This window comes from Eublepharis macularius, chromosome 12 (genome assembly GCF_028583425.1).
Source record: "Eublepharis macularius isolate TG4126 chromosome 12, MPM_Emac_v1.0, whole genome shotgun sequence".
NCBI classification, from domain to species: domain Eukaryota; kingdom Metazoa; phylum Chordata; class Lepidosauria; order Squamata; family Eublepharidae; genus Eublepharis; species Eublepharis macularius.
In genome coordinates this window covers 16,143,340-16,161,018 of record NC_072801.1, presented here as the reverse complement: position 1 = coordinate 16,161,018, position 17,679 = coordinate 16,143,340, and the positions used below count along the sequence as shown (strand labels likewise).

Below are 17,679 nucleotides of genomic sequence, written 5' to 3'. Positions count from 1 at the left end.
ACATCTGCACAGCAGAAGCATTCAGCATGGTGGTCAGGTAACTACTGATCATGCATGAGTGATTATGCCCCTGTTCATCATGGGAGATCTCTTCTAAAAGAAGTTGTACAGCCATATTGGTCCATGCAAAATCTCACAAAGAAAAAATCCACATAATGCCTTTTATTAGACCGACCAAATCAACATAAAACACTGTGCACACTTTCCAAGTCTGCAAGGATTCTTCATCAGATTTGATGTTACAAGATTTAAAAACATAGATGAGTGGAAAGCAGATCTTGGAGAAGCCAGATCTTGCCAGCTTCCTCACTGAGATGCCAGCAGACTAAAAGCTTAATTTATTACTGTGGTGTAGGTATATGGCATGTTCTTGTTTGGCTTGTGGGATGATTTTTGACAGATTCTCCATTTCAGTGAAAGAACAAAGGATGGACATTGACTAAACAAAGATTCCCAGAGAACCCTATACCTTAGCAATAAACTTGAGCATCACAGGAATGCATCTGAGAAATTGAGCTCTGATTCATGAGCGCTCAAGCAAGAATAAATACTGTTAAGTCTTTAAGGTGCCACTGAACTTCTGTTTTGTTTCGCTACGATAGACTAACACAGCTCTGGAACTGCATTAGTCAAAGCCACTTATTTTTTAATACTATTATTCCATAATCATTCTATTATAACTATGAACAAAAAAAAATCAAGCCAAAGTTGCTATTCAAAGTAAAAGTAAACCATTAATTATTTTATTGGCATTGATATGCCACTTTCTCCAGAGACGAATTCGAAACAGCTCATGAGGTAAAAACAACACGATAGAATCATAAAATTAACAGCATAAAAACAAGCCATCAAACACCACTCAGCAACCTAATACGATATTTCTTAAAATGGTCCGCAGGCTACAAGTAGACCATAAAAAATGTTTTTCAAAAGATAGAAATCTTCAGTTAAAAGCCTGGTTAAAAATAAATGTTTGGGTCTGGTGCCTAAAGGAAATAATGTAGGAGCCAAGGAAGCCTCAGTGCATTCCACAAGTGAGGCGCCACCACCGAGAAAGCCCGGTCTCTGGTCACCACTTGCCTCACAGCTATAGGCAGGGAACAGACAGCAGGTTTCGGGAAGAGGCCCTTAACTGTCCCAGAGCTGGACAGTACAAGAGCAGGTAGTGTATTAAGAGCCCTCAGCCAAAGCTGTATTGAAGCTCTCCCTCATGTACCATAACCACCATCGTTTTCTGTTCTTTTGGTGCTCAGGAATAAATCAAACTGAAAACAAAAGGGGAAAAAGGGGAAAATAGAGAGAAAATAAACCTTCACTGAAGGGGGCTAACTTCTAAATGGGCATATAGTAAGATCTCACCTATGGAGATGGTTTTTATGAGGAATTTAGGACTGAATTATCTACTGTGATCACCTTGAAGCTGAAAGTGCAAAAGGGAGCCTTCTGCAATATAGAAAAGACAGCAATGTGAAACCCACCCTCAGCACTCCTATTTGCATGCCAAAGAATGACTGCTTGTGAGCGACAGGATGATAGGATGTTGTGCTGGCACAGCAACACTTACAAAGCCTAGAGGGAAAGGAAGGAAAAGGATAAAAACAGGAAACCCACCAGGTTAAAAAGGGAAATAAGGTAAAACACAGAACTTTTCAGTTAACATCATCTAATGGAATAGAATGCCTACCAAATATTATAAAAACAACAACATTCGATTTATATAGCGCCCTTCAGGACAACTTAATGCCCACTCAGAGTGGTTTACAAAGTATGTCATTATTATCCCCACAACAATAATTACCCTGTGAGGTGGGTGGGGCTGAGAGAGCTCCAGAGAACTGTGACTAGCCCAAGGTCAACCAGCTGGCTTCAAGTGGAGGAGTGGGGAATCAAACCTGGTTCTCTAGATTAGAATCCTGTGCTCTTAACCACTACACCAAACTGGCTCTCATTTGTGTGTGTGTGTGTGTCTGTGTGTGTGTATTTGCTAAAAGAGCCAAACTGCACCATATGCATTTTTAAATCATTTATATAGACAAATACTACACACTATGTAGAAAAAGGATCTACATATGGCAAGTTCAAGGCATGAGACTGGGTGACTTTAATGCATTTTATAATACAAAAGTGCACTGTAATGCTGCCACCACTCTTTAAATTATCTGTTTTCTCTTCAGCCTGAAATTTCCCCAGACATAGTCGTGTTTTATTTATTTAGATATTTATACTCCACTTTTAACTCCAATAGAGATTAGAGATGGGCATGAATCGAATTACGACCCAAAAAAACACATGAACCAGGCCAGTTCGTGGTTCACGAAAACAGAGTTGCGCTTACCGTAACTACTGTTCATTGACGTCTTCTGTGCAGACACACATGGGACTGCGCCTGCGCAGGCCTGCCGACCGGATTTTTCTTTCTAGCAAACGTCCACTAGGGGGCGCACGTCCGACCCAATGCGCATGCGCGGCCGTTTCCCGCCCGAGCGACATTGGACGACGTCGCCCCCTTTCCCCTCAGTTTCTCCTTTGCCGCCGAATGCCTTCACATTATCTGGAAGAACACAGCAGGGTAGGAGGGAGGGTTGTGTGTCTGCACAGAAGACGTCAATGAACAGTAGTTACGGTAAGCGCAACTCTGTTTTCACTGTCCGTCTTCTGTGCAGCCCCACATGGGAGACTCACAAGCCACTTACCCAGGAGGCGGGCATGTGTTCTCACCGAAAAAGAGACTGAAGCACTGCTTGACCCACAGCAGCCTCTTTCCTTTCCCACACATCTAGTGCGTAATGTTTAGCGAACGTGTCAGAAGACGACCACGTTGCAGCCCTGCAGATGTCATGCAAGGGCACGCCCCTAAAGAAGGCCGCCGAAGCAGCCTGTGCTCTGGTGGAATGAGCTTTTAGTTCCAAGGGGCAAGGTAACTGAGCATGCGAGTAGCAGGCTCTAACAGCTTGAGTGACCCAACGTGAAATTGACTGGGCTGTAGCAGCCTTTCCCTTCCTGGGCCCATAATAGCACACAAACAGTTGTTTGGCACTCCTAAACTGTGATGTACGTTGGAGGTAAAATAAAATAGCCCTTCTCACATCCAAAGAATGTAAGGCCCTTTCAGAGTTATCAGAAGGGTCAGGAAAAAAGATAGGTAGGACAATGTCCTGTGAGGTGTGAAATTGCGTGGACACTTTGGGTCTAAAACGAAGGTCAGGTCTCAGCGCCACCTTATTCTGATGGACCTTCAAAAAGGGAGGGTCCCACCTCAGTGCAGCCAGCTCGCTAACCCTACGGGCAGACGTAATGGCTATCAAAAAGGCCACCTTACAGAATAACCATTTCAAATCACAGGTGGCCAGTGGTTCAAAAGGTGATTTCATAAGCCCCGCCAATACTACTTGTAGTGACCATTGGGGAACAATTTCCTTGACCTGTGGAAACATATTGTACAACCCTTTCAAAAAAGACTTCGACAAACTGTGGGAGAACACCGTCTTCCCATCTATTTTAGGGTGGAAGGCTGAAATGGCAGCCAAATAAACTTTAATAGAGGAATTAGAGAGTCCCCCATCCTTTAGGGACAGGAGGAACTCAAACACAGAAGACAACTGGCAATCCCAAACATTAACTTCGTTGTCAGCAGCCCGGCCTCAAAACGCTTCCATTTAGCTGCGTATGACCTGCGAGTGGTGTCCCTACGGGCATTCAGCAAAATTTCAGCTACCCTGTCAGACATCCCCTCCGTCCCCGAATGTGCCAAGCAGTGAGGTTGAGTTTGGGTAGGTCGTGATACCAAACCCCTTTGTCGGACAGAAGGTCCGGGTTCAGTGCGAACCGATAATATGACCCCTGCGAAAGCTGCACGACATGTTGGAACCATGCTTGTCTGGGCCAGAAGGGAGCCACTAGAATTAAGTGCGGCCCATCCCTCTGGATTTTGCTGACGACCCGAGACAGCAGTGGGAACGGAGGGAAGGCATAAAACAGGTGCCCTGTCCAGCGTATCTGGAACGCGTCCCCTAGGGAGCGGTGACCTAGCCCTCCCCTGGAGCAGAATTGCGGGGCCTTCTTGTTGGCCTCTGCCGCAAAGAGGTCTACTTCTGGGAACCCCCAGTCCAAAAAGATGGCATTCAGGTAATTGTCTGCTACGGTCCATTCGTAGCTGTCGAATTGCATCCGACTCAGCGTATCCGCGATGACATTGGTGGTGCCGGGAATATGGACCGCCTGAATGAACACGCCTCTGTCCACGGCCCAGTTCCAGATCCGAACGGCCTCGTCGCAGAGGGCCTTGGATGTAGTGCCCCCTTGCTTGTTCAGGTAGAACATCGTGGTGCAATTGTCTGTGAGCACCTGAACTGCTTTCTGCTGCAGCGTGTCTGCGAAAGCGATAAGGGCATAACGGACCGCTCTCAATTCTAGCAGGTTAATGTGATCTTCCCGTTCCTGCTCTGACCAAACCCCATGTGCCCTAAGGGCTCCACACTGGGCTCCCCATCCTATCGTGGAGGCATCAGTCGAGATTGTGATCTCGGTTTGGACAGACCCAAATGCAACACCCCCAAGGAGGTTAGTGTCATCAAGCCACCATCGTAAGGCACGGATAATCCCTCTGGGGATGGAATATCGTTTATTCTGGGACTCGTGTTCAAAATCATGAACCGACAGGAACCACAGCTGGAGAGGTCGCATGTGCAACCGGGCCATAGGGGTGACAGCTGTAGAAGAGGCCATGAGGCCCAGCAGCCTCTGAATCGCTGTCACGGATTGGAACCTGCACTTGGAAAAAAGGTTCACCATCCTGCCAATTCTTAATGCACGCTCCCTGGGCAGAAAACCTCTGTTTACAGCACCATCCAGTTCCATACTGATAAACAGTATTCTTCTGGATGGGGTAAGGTTAGACTTTTGCAAATTGACCAAAAGCCCTAACCGGGAGCAGGTGAGCATCACTGTACTAATCTGGGCCATGAGTGCATCAGCAGAGGGAGCTGCTAGAAGCCAATCGTCAAGGTAGGGATAGATGGTACAACCCCGTTCCCTCAAATAAGCCACTACCACAGCCATACACTTAGAAAAAACCCGTGGGGCTGTTGAGAGACCAAAGGGAAGCACTTGGTAATGGTAGGCCTTATTGTTACATAGAAACCTAAGGTACTTCCAATGATTAGGATGGATGGCAATATGAAAATATGCATCCTTGAGGTCCAGAACAGCGAACCACATGTCCTCGGGCATTAACTGGAGGACCGTGTTCAAGGTAAGCATCCTGAACCTCTTGACGAGAACGAATTTATTCAGTTCCCGTAGGTCTAAGATGGGTCGTACCCCTCCATCCTTCTTGTCTACCAGGAACATCCTGGAGTAAAAGCCTAAAGGGGGGTCCTGAGGGAGCACCTCCTGCACAGCCCCCTTTTCTAGCAATGCTACAACCTCAGCCTGTAAGTTATGAGAAGAGGATTGCATTGAGCGGTCAGGAAGAGACAACACTGGGTAAACATCAAACTGAATTTTATATCCAACATTAACGATGTTAAGAACCCAACTATCGGATGTAATTTCTGCCCATGCAGAGGCAAACTGAACCAATCTGTTCCCAAACACGACAGACTGTTCGAATTCTAGTCAGAACTGCTTTGGCTGCGTTGCTGACTCTTTGGCATCGTGGGCTTGGGGACCGCGACGAGGGCGGTAGTTAGGCCTCCGGCGTTGGTAGGAACTTGCAGGCTGCTGGAATTGCCTGTAGGACCCATAACGAGGATACGGCTGGTATCGCTGTTGCCGACCACGATAGCCCTGTGAAGGGCGATACTGGAACCGATTTTCGGTGGATGGTCTGGTCGGGAGAATGCCGTAGGAACGGGCTGTCAGCCGATCTTTGCGTTTCTGGGAGAGGTAGTCATCCGTCTTGGATGAGAACAGGGATTGACCCTCAAAGGGCAGATTCTCAACCTTATTACGTGTCTCGACCGGCAACGCAGTCGTGCGGAGCCACGAGTGTCTGCGGAGGACGACGGAGGAAGCTAGCGCCCTCGCAGAGGTATCAACCGTGTCACGGCCCGCGTTTATTTGTTGCCGAGACAGCCGCAGGGCTTCATCGAGGATCACCTTTGCCAACACCCTCTGGTCTGCCGGCAGTTTCTCCATGAAGGCCGCCATACGGTTCCAAAGGAATATTTGGTACGCCCCCATAATGGCCGAGTAGTTAGAGATTTTCAGCGTCAGGGCAGCGGAGGAATACAACTTCTTGCCCAGGGAATCCAGCTTCCTACTCTCCTTGTCAATGGGCACCGCATAAGACCCCTGGCGTTGGCGGGTCTGCATTTCCTCCGTAATGAGGGAAGAAGGAGGCGGATGTGCAAAGAGGTACGCACAAACGTCATCTCGCGTCTTGTACAGGGCCTCCAGCTTGCGGGACGTAGGGTACACTGAGGCCGGTTTCTCACAGATGTCGTGAATGATTTCCACCAAGCCCTCGGTGAACGGGAACGCGATAGTTGGAGGGTTACCGGACTGGACATATTGTAGAATCTTGTCCTTTGGCTTAGGATCCACAGCCGATATCTCGATGTCGAGAGAACGGGCCATTCTGACCATCTGCTCAGAATAGAGCCGGTAGTCCTCAGAGGGTGACACACGACCAGTCCCAATAATGATGTCATCTGGCGAGGGGTCAGATGGTGGGCTGGGACTAGGGCACTGATAAGGTTCCGCACGTTGGTAAGGGGAGACGCGCCTGGGAGAACCATAGTGGGAGAACTCACTACGAGTATCACCCCAATACTCCCTTCCAAATGATGGAGAGCTGGCATACAGGGAGCCCTCTCTGTCATAGCCACTCCGAGGGAGGCGATAAGGCCGGTCCTCCCTTCCCATATAATCATCGGCATGCCACGTCTCGGCAGCCCGAGTCGGAGCGTCGGGCAGGTCACCATCGTCATCAGTGGAGTGGTGTAACGGAGGTGACAGGTGTGGCGACGGGGTCGAGGGCTTCTCCCAGAGGACTTCATCCGTCTGAACCGACGTCGACTGCTGGTGCTTAGATTTTTTCTTCGACTTCTTTCCGCCCTTGGAGGCTGAAGTCGGATCGGAGCTTCGGTTCCAATCAATCGGAGCCGGTGACATAGACAACGGATCCGAAACCTTCGGATCCGATCGAGGGCCTGCCTTCGGAACACGACCAGTGCGAACCAATTCAGCGGGCTTCGGAGCCGACGCCGTCGGAGTTGGATCCGATGGCTTGGGAACCGACCCAGCCGAAATGTTCGGAGCTGACGAAGTCCTCGGCACCTTCGGAGCCGATGTGGCGATCGGTTCTGACCTCGATGGGGACCTGGAACGGCGCCGCTTCCGAGTCGGATCCAACTGCGGAGTGGAGTGCTTGCGACCCGACGCGGAACTCGCAGCCTCCTTCGGATCCGGGGTCGAGTGTTGGGCTTGTCGGCGATCCGGCGAGCGGGAACGCGAAGTGGAAGCGGCTCTTCGGACAGATTCCGTCTCAAGGGGGGTGTCAACCGTCCCACCAGCCGGTGGCGGCCCCCCCGGGGTACCCGGGGCCCCCGACGCCCGCATCGCCCGTCTCCACAGCAGGGCGTTCAGCCTATTCGCCCTCTCAGCCCTCGCCTTCGGGGTGAACCGTTGGCAGTGCTCACATTTCCCGACGATGTGCCCTTCGCCCAGGCACTCGAGGCACACGGAGTGACCGTCCGTCCTCGTCATCTTCGTGGAGCAGGTGGAACAGCGCTTAAAAAGCGACTTCTCAGACATCTTCACGATCAGAAAAAGTTTCCTCAGAAAAAGTTTCCTCAGAAAAGCGGACAGCTAGATCTTCACCGGTCGGCGGCAAAGAAGAAACTGAGGGGAAAGGGGGCGCATGCGCATTGGGTCGGACGTGCGCCCCCTAGTGGACGTTTGCTAGAAAGAAAAATCCGGTCGGCAGGCCTGCGCAGGCACAGTCCCATGTGGGGCTGCACAGAAGACGGACAGTGAACCAGTGGTTTGTGGAAGCTCGTTTCCATGAACTTCCACGAACTGGTCTACTGGTTCATTTAGGTCATATTAAAGGGGCAGTTTAAATGGCTTAAATAAACTTTTCCTGCCGCTTGCAAGTGGCAGGTCCCTTTAAACTATCAGCTGGCAGGTAGTGGGGCAGATCCCCCCCCCCCACCGCCGCTAAGCGGCTGGAAAGGGGCATTTAAACCCCACAAACTGGTTCGTAAACTGGCCCCAGTTTGTGCCAGTTTGCGGTTCCTGGTTCGTGAAAACTCCTGAACCACAAACCTCATGGTTCGGGTTTTTTGTGGTTCGTGCCCAACTCTAATAGGGATCCATACTGGATTTCTCCTCACTTATATTTTTCCCTCACAGCAACAACCCCGTGAGGTAAATTCAAGTGAGAGAATGACTGTCCCAGTCATTGAATGAACATTCATGGCAGAGAACCCAAATCCTCCAGATACTAGCCCTGAAACTCTAGCCACTCACCAAGTTGGTCCACATACTTCTTTTCCAAAAAACTATTTTTATAGGTAGAGATTCTCAACATAATTAACTGAAGTTGTTAATCAAGCAATATTTATTTTACTTAAGTCATTTATAGTCCTCCTTTCTCACTGAGACTCCAGGTGGATTACATAGTGTGAGATTAGCACAGTCAATTTCAAGGACATTTCCATAAACAATGCCCTAGGATAAATAAATACAATTTTACAAAGACATAGCATTAGTAAGAGTCCTGAGAAATGCTGAAACAGAACATAAGCAATTCTAGGGCTGACATCAGACCACATGATACAATACAATACAAGAAAGCCAACAACAAAAACAAATATGCAGTAGTCAAGGGTAAAATTAAAAACTACCCATCATATACCATTGTATCACAATACATTAATTCAAAATAATCCATACTCTAACACCACAAGTCACTTCTTAATCTATCTAACTATGGAGGAATATGTAAGAGACATTAATTTTGCCAATTGTTCATTTAAAAAATCCTAACCAACACAGAGACTAATCTTATTGTCACAAAAAGTCATTTCCAAAGCACTTTAACAATTATCACATGAAGCCCATGTCCATCACACTTAAGTACACATGTTGTGCACAAAATCCCACTTCTGGTTCTAGTTTAGCAGCTGAATCCTGGAACATGCTATGAGCTTCTGTAGAGCAGGAATCCATGTGGTAGATGGAGACTTGAGTCTACACACTTTAAGGTCCAGGTCATGGCCTAGAATCTACTCCACTCAGGTCTGCACATGTAGCAGGCCCCTATGAACTGTGTGAACCAGCAAGGCCCTCTGAATTTGCTCGGGGCTTAAATACTCTGAAAGGGAAAGAAGCCCCACCTGTTCCTGGGCTTCATCCAGCTAGGGCTTGATGGAGATCCAATTTTGCAAGGAACTACAGATACCACAGCAGTGATCAGGAACCTGGACAGCTGGGATCTAGTCCTGCAGGAGAGAGAGGCAGCTGTTCCAGGATCTGGCAAGTTGGCAGCAGCTTCTTGAACTGAGGCTATCAGGAGCAGGCTGCTCAACAACGTCCTTGGAGGCCCAGGGCTCTGAGGTCTGGTCCAATGATGCTGGGTATCACCAGAGCCCCCTGAGCTTTTTGTACGCTGGGCCAAGCTGCTCCTGTTCATTCTCTGAAGAGTCTGGGCCCAAGTCTGAGTCTGGCCTAGGAGAGAAACCTCTCCTTCGCTTTCCTGGCAGGAGCAGCTGACCAATAAGGCCTTGCTATTGTATTGTGTGTCTGGAAATTGCACCTAATGTAAAGGATTTTAACAAGGATGGCTGGACATTGGTTCAGTGTGGTTCAATGTAGTAAGTGTTTGCAGGCCCAGTCCTAGCTGAAACAGGCTGTCTTTGCTAATCAACAACGCCTAAAAGCAGTCTCTGAGTCTCTAGTGAAAGACTTTGACGACCAGTCTCAGAGTCCCATCCATCTATCCTCCCTGAATGTTCTCATAGCAGTAATGCCAGTTACTTGCTTTGCCCTGATTGGCTCCTGAGTTGCCTGATGACATACCTAGGGATAGAAAAGATGGCTCTTTCAGTATATTTTTTCCACCTACCTACCATTCTTTATTCACCTGGCAAGCCTCCATGCTGCACCAACTCAGCATGGAGCAGGACTACATGCCACCAGATGGGTAAGATGAACAGCTATTGGATGCCAAGCAGAGAATCTTAAGTTAGTTAGCTCTTAAAGTTTTAGACAGAGTTTTAGCAACAGTTATTTGTTTTTTAATCTGTTGCCTTTTGCTTGAGTGCTTTCATGCTTTGAAACGCTCCTTAAGCTTAATAAAATTCATTTTATTCAAGCCATGTCTGGATTTACTGACTGAGATGTGAGTACACCCCAAAGACAAACCCAGGGGTTGGAAAGTCAGGGCCTGGTGAAGGCAAAACTCTCATCCCAAATTAAATTAAAAAGATCATGCTCCTCTCCTGCTGTTTTCAATGCCTGAAGTCAGAGGCTGGGGGGGCTTGAACCCCACATTGTGCATTGCAAGTTTTGTAAAAAATACAATTTATGTATTATCTAGCTTGTAGGAAGAGCAGGTAGACTTGGCTTGCTTGACCGAAACCTGACTGGATGGCCAATGTTGTTATTCTGTCACGAGTGGTGCTGGTTGGGTATAACATCTTTCAACCAACCTCAAACTGGAGGAAGGGGTAATAGGGAGCAATTCTTTTCCATGAGTCTTCTTCATTAGCAGCTTTGATTGTATGCACCTTGTTTTGGGAACCAGGGACAGGTTAAGGATCCTGCTGGTTTGCCATCCACCAAGCTTGCCAGTGCGCTCCCTGGTTAAGCTGACGGCATGGTCTTGGATTTGGTGAGCAGGATCCCAAAGATGATTGTCCTAAGGAGATTTCAACATATATGGCCAAACTGCTTCATCAGATCAAGAACTTCATAGCTGCCGTGACAAGAAGGGGACCATCTCAAGTTGCGTGAAAAGGGGCCCATGCTTACTTTTATGGCTTACTAGTGGTCTAACTAGGAGGCTGAACATTCAGCCCTCATTGTGATTGGATTGCTACCTTCTGAAAGCAGATGGAGCTTGTCTCCTCCCTACAGGGTTAGTGGACCCATTAGGTTTGTCTGTCTTTGAAGACTCAGGGATCCTGTTGGATTCCAAGCAACATTCAAGTATTTTGATACCACCATCACTGGTAGTTCTGTTGAGGCCCTTGCAACTGCATGGAATGATGGGACAGCAGAGAGGGTCACAGATGCATTTATTTATTTATATCCTGCTTTTCTCCTCAGTTGGGAACTCAAAGCAGCTCATAACATCATTCTTCCCTCCTCCATTTTCTTACAACAATGACTGGTTGGGGTAGGCTGAGTTGAGAGTTTATGAAGGGCCCAAGGTCACCCAGTAAACTTCCAAGGTAGAAGTCAGGATTTGAATCCAGGTCTCTCTGGATCCTAGTTCATCACTATCAACCATGCCATGGCATCTCTCACAGATTCATTCCTCAGTGTCCTCCCCCTCTCATATAGGTACCTACCTCATTTGGAGGCTTAAGGAGAGGCAGTGATGGCAGCTTTTTTTCTCCACAGCCATTTATCAACTACAGCTTGTTCAACTCAATTCTTCAAGGTGGTTCATGGCTCCATAACACCCAAGTCTGACCTGACTAATGATGTAACCTTCAGCAGAATGGCTGTAAAGCACCTAGTGCTTTAAAAATAACGATATTGTTCTATAAATTGCTTAGGAACTCTTTGGTTGTTAATTGATACGTATTAAGGAATTGGTGGTCTTGTAGACCTATTCCGCTGTTCCGCTGTGGGTTATTTTCCTTACCTTGATTACTACACGTGGTGTCCTATTGCAATTGGCAATGATGTAACCTTAGCTGTGACCTTGTCATAGCTGAGCAAGCTGGTTGTTTTACTGAAATTCAATAATGCAAAGCTGTCCATTCCTGCCATTCCACTGACTACGCTAACCTCTTTCGTCTGGCACACACACACAAAACCTTCTGACTGAATTTGCCTAACTGTTTGGGGTAAGCCGCTCACTAGACAAGGGAGGAAAAGGCTTTTTCAATATGGCAGGTGGCCTGGTCATGGCCCAAAGTCAGGTAAAGACGAAGGCCACATTTTCATAGTCATGGAGTTTGTTTGGCTTTTTTTTCAAAGACTGGCAATTCTGTATGCTTCCCTGCCTCTTCACCTTTGCACTAACACAACACCTTTTTGCTTTTTGCCTCCTTGCAGTGCAGTTTGACATGATGCGGGCCTGTAATATGATCGCCACAGTCGCTTTGACAGCTGGTCAGCTCCTCTTCATGTTGGGCCTGGTGGAACTGCCCATCATTTCCCAGGATACCCAGTGGTGGGAGGAAGCCATCGCTGCTGTGTTCCAGCTTGCCAGTAAGTAATTATTTTGCCAAGTGAAAAAGGGGCTTCTGTCTAGAACTGGAAATGCAATGTACTCTCTTTTAAAAACCTTTCCATCTGAACCCAGACAACCAGGACAAAAAGAGACATGATGCAGGAAGCTGATGATTGGAATATTTTAATTTTTAAAAAAGCAAATAGCAATTTCAAGGTTCATTGGGGAGGGATATTTAAGTCCCTCCCCACAACACACAGTGGTTCCCTGAAGGAAGAGAAAACGGATTGAGCAAGACAGACCCCACAAGAGGGGGTGGGTCTGATTCAGAGAAGAGTGCCAAGTATACCAAAGAGTCCATGTCTCTTTGCAAAGCCTTGCACAGTCTCCTTTTCTTTATAACCCTGTTCCATTTTCAAAAACTGTTTAGTTTTTCACCATTCTCTCCTTGCTGTTCATACAAAGACAAAAGAAACATTCAGTTTTGTCTGCCAGTGTTGTGACTGGCACTGCCTTTCATATAATAATTTTTAAAAAGATTTTCAAAGAGAGATCCACCAAGGGATATAATCAGGGCTTTTTTTCTGGGAAAAGAGGTGGTGGAACTCAGTAGTAGAACTCAGGACCACACAATGATGTCACTTTGGGTCAGCTGGAACAAGGGGGGAGTTTTTAAAAGTTTAAATCGCCCTTGGCAAAAATGGTCACATGGCCGGTGGCCCCACCCCCGATCTCCAGACAGAGGGGAATTTAGATTACCCTCCGCGGAAGGCAATCTCAACTCCCCTCTGTCTGGAGATCAGGGGGCGGGGCCACCGGCCATCTGACCATTTTCAAGAGGTGCCGGAACTCCGTTCCACCACATTGCAGCTGAAAAAAAGCCCTGGATATAATAGTCAAACACTCTGAGGTCAGGAAAAGAGAACAGGTTTCAACAACCCTGACTTACAAATAGGTGGTACTAAGATACTCTAATTTGTTTAGAGATTTGAAAACTTAAATCATAATGAATGAGTGGGGGGGGGGGACTGGAATTACAAAATTAGCAAACAAAAAGCTATGAAAACTGCCTAAAATTTTCAGACATTAAAATGACAACCCAATTTTCTTTATAAAAATGCTGTTCTGAACAATTCTACTACACATATTGAACTGTGAACTTATTAGGTAGCATCAGGCAAATCACACTTCTCCAATCATCCTTCTGTAACATAGGCATACTGACATTACTTATACGGCTGCTGTAGGATTAGAGATGCTTTGACCACAAATGGAAACTACTATTTAAGATTATTATAAAAATAGGTGGGCAACAAAACAAGCAACATCTCAGACGGCTGGATGACCATCTGGAGGGACAGTTTAGTTCTCAAGGATTCTGCCATGATGAGTAACTAGGCAAAACTGGAATTTGATCAAACAACCATTAAGCCCGCTTCCAAACCTGTAATGCAGCAATTTGGTTTCATGCCAAAAGTCATGGGTGTCAAATCATAAACTGTTCTGAGTAAGCAAGCCCTTCCTTGACTTGTAAAAAGTATTTCAGGTTCACTGAACTAACACAGGCACCACATATGGACAGTTAATAGACTGTCTCTTGCAGAAGACCACTCATAAGCATGGTGGGAACGAAACACACAACTGCAAATGTCAGTTGTACTGCTCCTGTTTTCGTCTATTATAATTAGGATGACTAAATGTATTTAGCTATTTTAACTTGGAATTTTAGCTATACAGCTGCAGTTCAATTTTTTCAAGAATTATTTCTCTAGAGATTACCGATGAGGAAATACTACATATTTAGCATCAGCATTCTGCTCAAATGACAAAAGGTGACCAATACCATACAAAACCGTTGGCAATAACTTGATGTTCATTCACCTGTCCATAATAGCTTAATTTCAGTAAGATGGTCAAGTCCCAGATCAAATTACAACACTTTCTTCCAAAAGAAAGACATTGTAATTTTGGCTATTGTTAAGCAGATTCACTATGAATTCTAAATCTCTCCACCCCACCCCCAGCCCGCCACTCACTGTGTATGCATTGCAATTCCATTGTAAGTGTATTTCTGGCTAATAAATAGCTGCAAGGGAAATATGGCGTATGTACTGTGTAGTGCACAGGACTGTTATCCACATTTTAAAAATGGGAAGAAATTAAAGTATTTTCATTTCATTTTTAAAGATCCTGTATTTCTAGCCCTGATAGTTCTGAACCTTGAACCTTTGTGTACACCAGTCAGTTACATAAAAATAGGGGAAGGCAGATGGAGAGATTAAGTGGAGTTTTCAACAGCCATTAGTGCAGTGAAGTTTTTCATATTTCATTTATACTTTTTCTGCCAATATTGGTTCCCAATGCAGCTTAACACAATTAAAATCCATCACAAAGTTACCACTGGTATTTTTTCCTAACTGAGAAGAAGGCCAACGTAATGGGACCTTGGTAAGCGGAGAGCAGCCGACAGGCGATTGAACAGTGGGGAGAAAACAAAGAAAGATGGGGAAACTGGCCTGCATTTCTTATCCTGAAGGCGGAGGACTGGATCGAGGATTTCCATGTTGCTTATTCCCTCCCCAATCCTTTGTGGGCCCCCACCCTTGTCTGGCAGTTTCTTCTGGCCCCAGAAAGTCTAGGATCCAGGCTCTTCTTTCCAGAGGGAAGGGACAGAAGGAGCTGCACATGGAAACTTCGGGGATGATGGTCAAAACACTGAGCTGCAGAAGCAGCCCACTGGCCAATCCTTGCCCACCCCCATAACAACCTGAAGCAGAATTCTGCAATTAAGATAGGAAATCAAAACAGAAATATTCTTTTTTTGTATCTGCTGTTTTTGAAACACAATCACAATGTTACATGGTGTGGCTTGGAAGTGGCGGGGGGAGCACAGCCTTTGATTATCATCATGGGCTCTAGAATTCTCTACCGAAACCCTTTCCAAAAATTGTTTCAAGAAACCCAACTTCTGAATAAATTACTGTGTAGGTTGCAGCAGGATGCAATATTTGTTTTAATTTTTTTTTTTTAAATCCTGCCCAGAATGGTCAGGGAGACAAATACATTCAATTCTGAGAAAGCTGGTACACAACTCACCAGCTGGCAGGGCCATGTAAATAATCCTAATTATTATCTTACCTTTTGGATCCACATCTCAAAGCATGCTTACCAAACAGGTTATGAGGGATTTTCATTGATCTTTCTTCCTAGAATCACCTATGCCTGGCCTCCTCATTGCCATCTGCTAAATTAAAGTATTGCATATTTAACATAATGAGGTATGGAGTAAATGGAAACGGTAAGAAGACATGAGAGCCAGGGGAGCCGTAAGGCCATCTGCATACCTGGGGAAATTAGCCCTCCTCCCGTTGACCCTTTATGCCCAAATTTCTATCCCTCGTTTCCAAGCACCTCCAACTCAGGAGGATACTATCAGAGGAGGCCCTCCATTCTATGCAAACCACCTATGCTAACATTCCCCGTGGGATATGTTGCTTGGAAATCTTTCAATTGCCCCCATCCTTATCCTTGGAAAGAGACCTGGTGCTCTCGACCCGCTCCAGTCCTTGTGCCATCTAAACTACATCTCCCTTGTTCTTCATAGGGAGGAAATGCATTCCGGCGCTGTTTAGATGTGTTGTTTCATTGACAAACAGTACAGAGGACAGGCCGTGTGCCTTTCTTCTATCAAGGCAGCTAATTTTAGGTTGAGGGTTTTTTTCCTGTGCTAGAGTCCGTTTTAAACACAGTCAGAGAGAGACTGAAGGGCGCCAGGATATCCCGGCACAGGAGAAGGAAATGCCTGCTGTTACCTGTTATGCAAGCTGAACCTTGAAATCCCGAGTACTGGAAGGGGGAAATGAGAGAAAAGCTCAACTCAGAATGATTAATGAAATGCTAAATGCACGAGAACAGACTATTCCAATTCTTGAGCTCACCAAGTCAAGAGCAAGACCTGGGAAACTCACACAGTTAGAGGGGAGCTAGCTACCGTAGGACTCAAAGACCTCTCTTTTGCAAAGGGAATGCAACCATGTCCCATTGGAGGATGGAAAGAGAGGATGTCAGTTATCAGATGTAAACACAGCTCTGCTAGATAGGACTCGCAGACTATATGTAATATTCTTGGTCTTTGTCAAGTCCACTTAATTAAATTTCTTGCACTGAAAATAAATTCTCCCAGGAAGATAATCCAGTTTACAGTTCCTACACAAAACACACTTGCAGCCGAACTAGATGAGATGCAAGGAGGTCTGCCAGATGCTTTATTACAAATCAGGATGGCAATACAGGGAGAAAAGGGTCTAATCCTTCTTCACCTGTGCAGATTCAGTTGGTTTAACTGTTCTACTCTCTCACTGTGAAATCCTGGAATTTCACAGCATCCTAGAGCAGATGACCAGAGAAGAATCATGTTTAACATCAGAGGTGTTGTATTCTACAAAACGTAAAATCGGATACTCTGAAAATATTAGCTTTCCCCTTTTGAAAAATAAAACACAAGCCATGAGCTAAAATGTGCTTAAATCCAACCAACCATCAATGGAAGGAACATAGATTTCCCCATCTTTCCCTTTCCCCATAGTCCTTTTTGATCTCCAGAAAGAGAATTCCGATGGTCCTGGTCCTGCAGAAAGAAGAAATGCAAGTTGAGAAGGACAGGCTGCAGTAAGAAGGGGTGAAATAGCCCCTTCTACCCTCTTCAAGGGGCCTGTTCTGCCCTCTTCCCCCTTCTCAAAGCAGCATTTCCTTCCCCCAGGCTGCAGGGATCATATTTCCAGAAGTTAAAAGGAGCTGGTCTTGGTAGGGTATTGTGGATGCAAGTGCCAGAGCCTTCCACAGATAGTTGGATCCAAACCATGGTTGTAGAGAAAACCACTGGAAGATAATAGCACAATCTAGTGAAGGCTGAGAAGTCCTAATGGTTAGGGTGACTGAGTTCTGAGCCCTGTATTTCACGTCTACTAGTCCCTAACAATGGTACAGAGTACACATGAGCAGAGCCATATCTGATTTTCATCCTAGCTTCACAGTATGCAGACTCCATAGCAGTTCACCCCTTACCAAATGGACAAGAAGCAATGTTTATTTCAGAGACAGCAGGCTTTTTTTCATCCTTGTACCTCAAATACCCCAAACACAACAGTGACCTTGGCAAGCAGACCATCCTCTTTCAGCGCCACTCACCGCACTGACGCTAATGATGGCTCCCCGCCCGACATCATTTTTATTTCTGCCACCTGCGTTTGCGCTTCAGAGGGGTTCATCCTTTTTTAAAAAAAAACTCAGCAAAATACAACCATAGGGAGGAAGGAAAGGAGAGA

At 46.2% G+C, this 17,679-nt stretch overlaps 2 protein-coding genes across 2 annotated transcripts in view; one reads left to right on the top strand and one right to left on the bottom strand.

Moving 5' to 3' along the window:
* The window catches only part of IFT140 (intraflagellar transport 140), a 97,997-nt gene that overhangs the window by 37,303 nt on the left and 43,015 nt on the right, over nt 1–17,679 (bottom strand). The window lies entirely within an intron of this gene.
* Nucleotides 1–17,679, top strand: part of TMEM204 (transmembrane protein 204) — a 41,860-nt gene that overhangs the window by 10,754 nt on the left and 13,427 nt on the right. Inside the window, exon 2 of the mRNA XM_054992448.1 lies at nt 12,238–12,393. Coding sequence (XP_054848423.1) covers nt 12,238–12,393 — 156 coding nt within the window. The remainder of the gene's footprint in view (nt 1–12,237; nt 12,394–17,679) is intronic.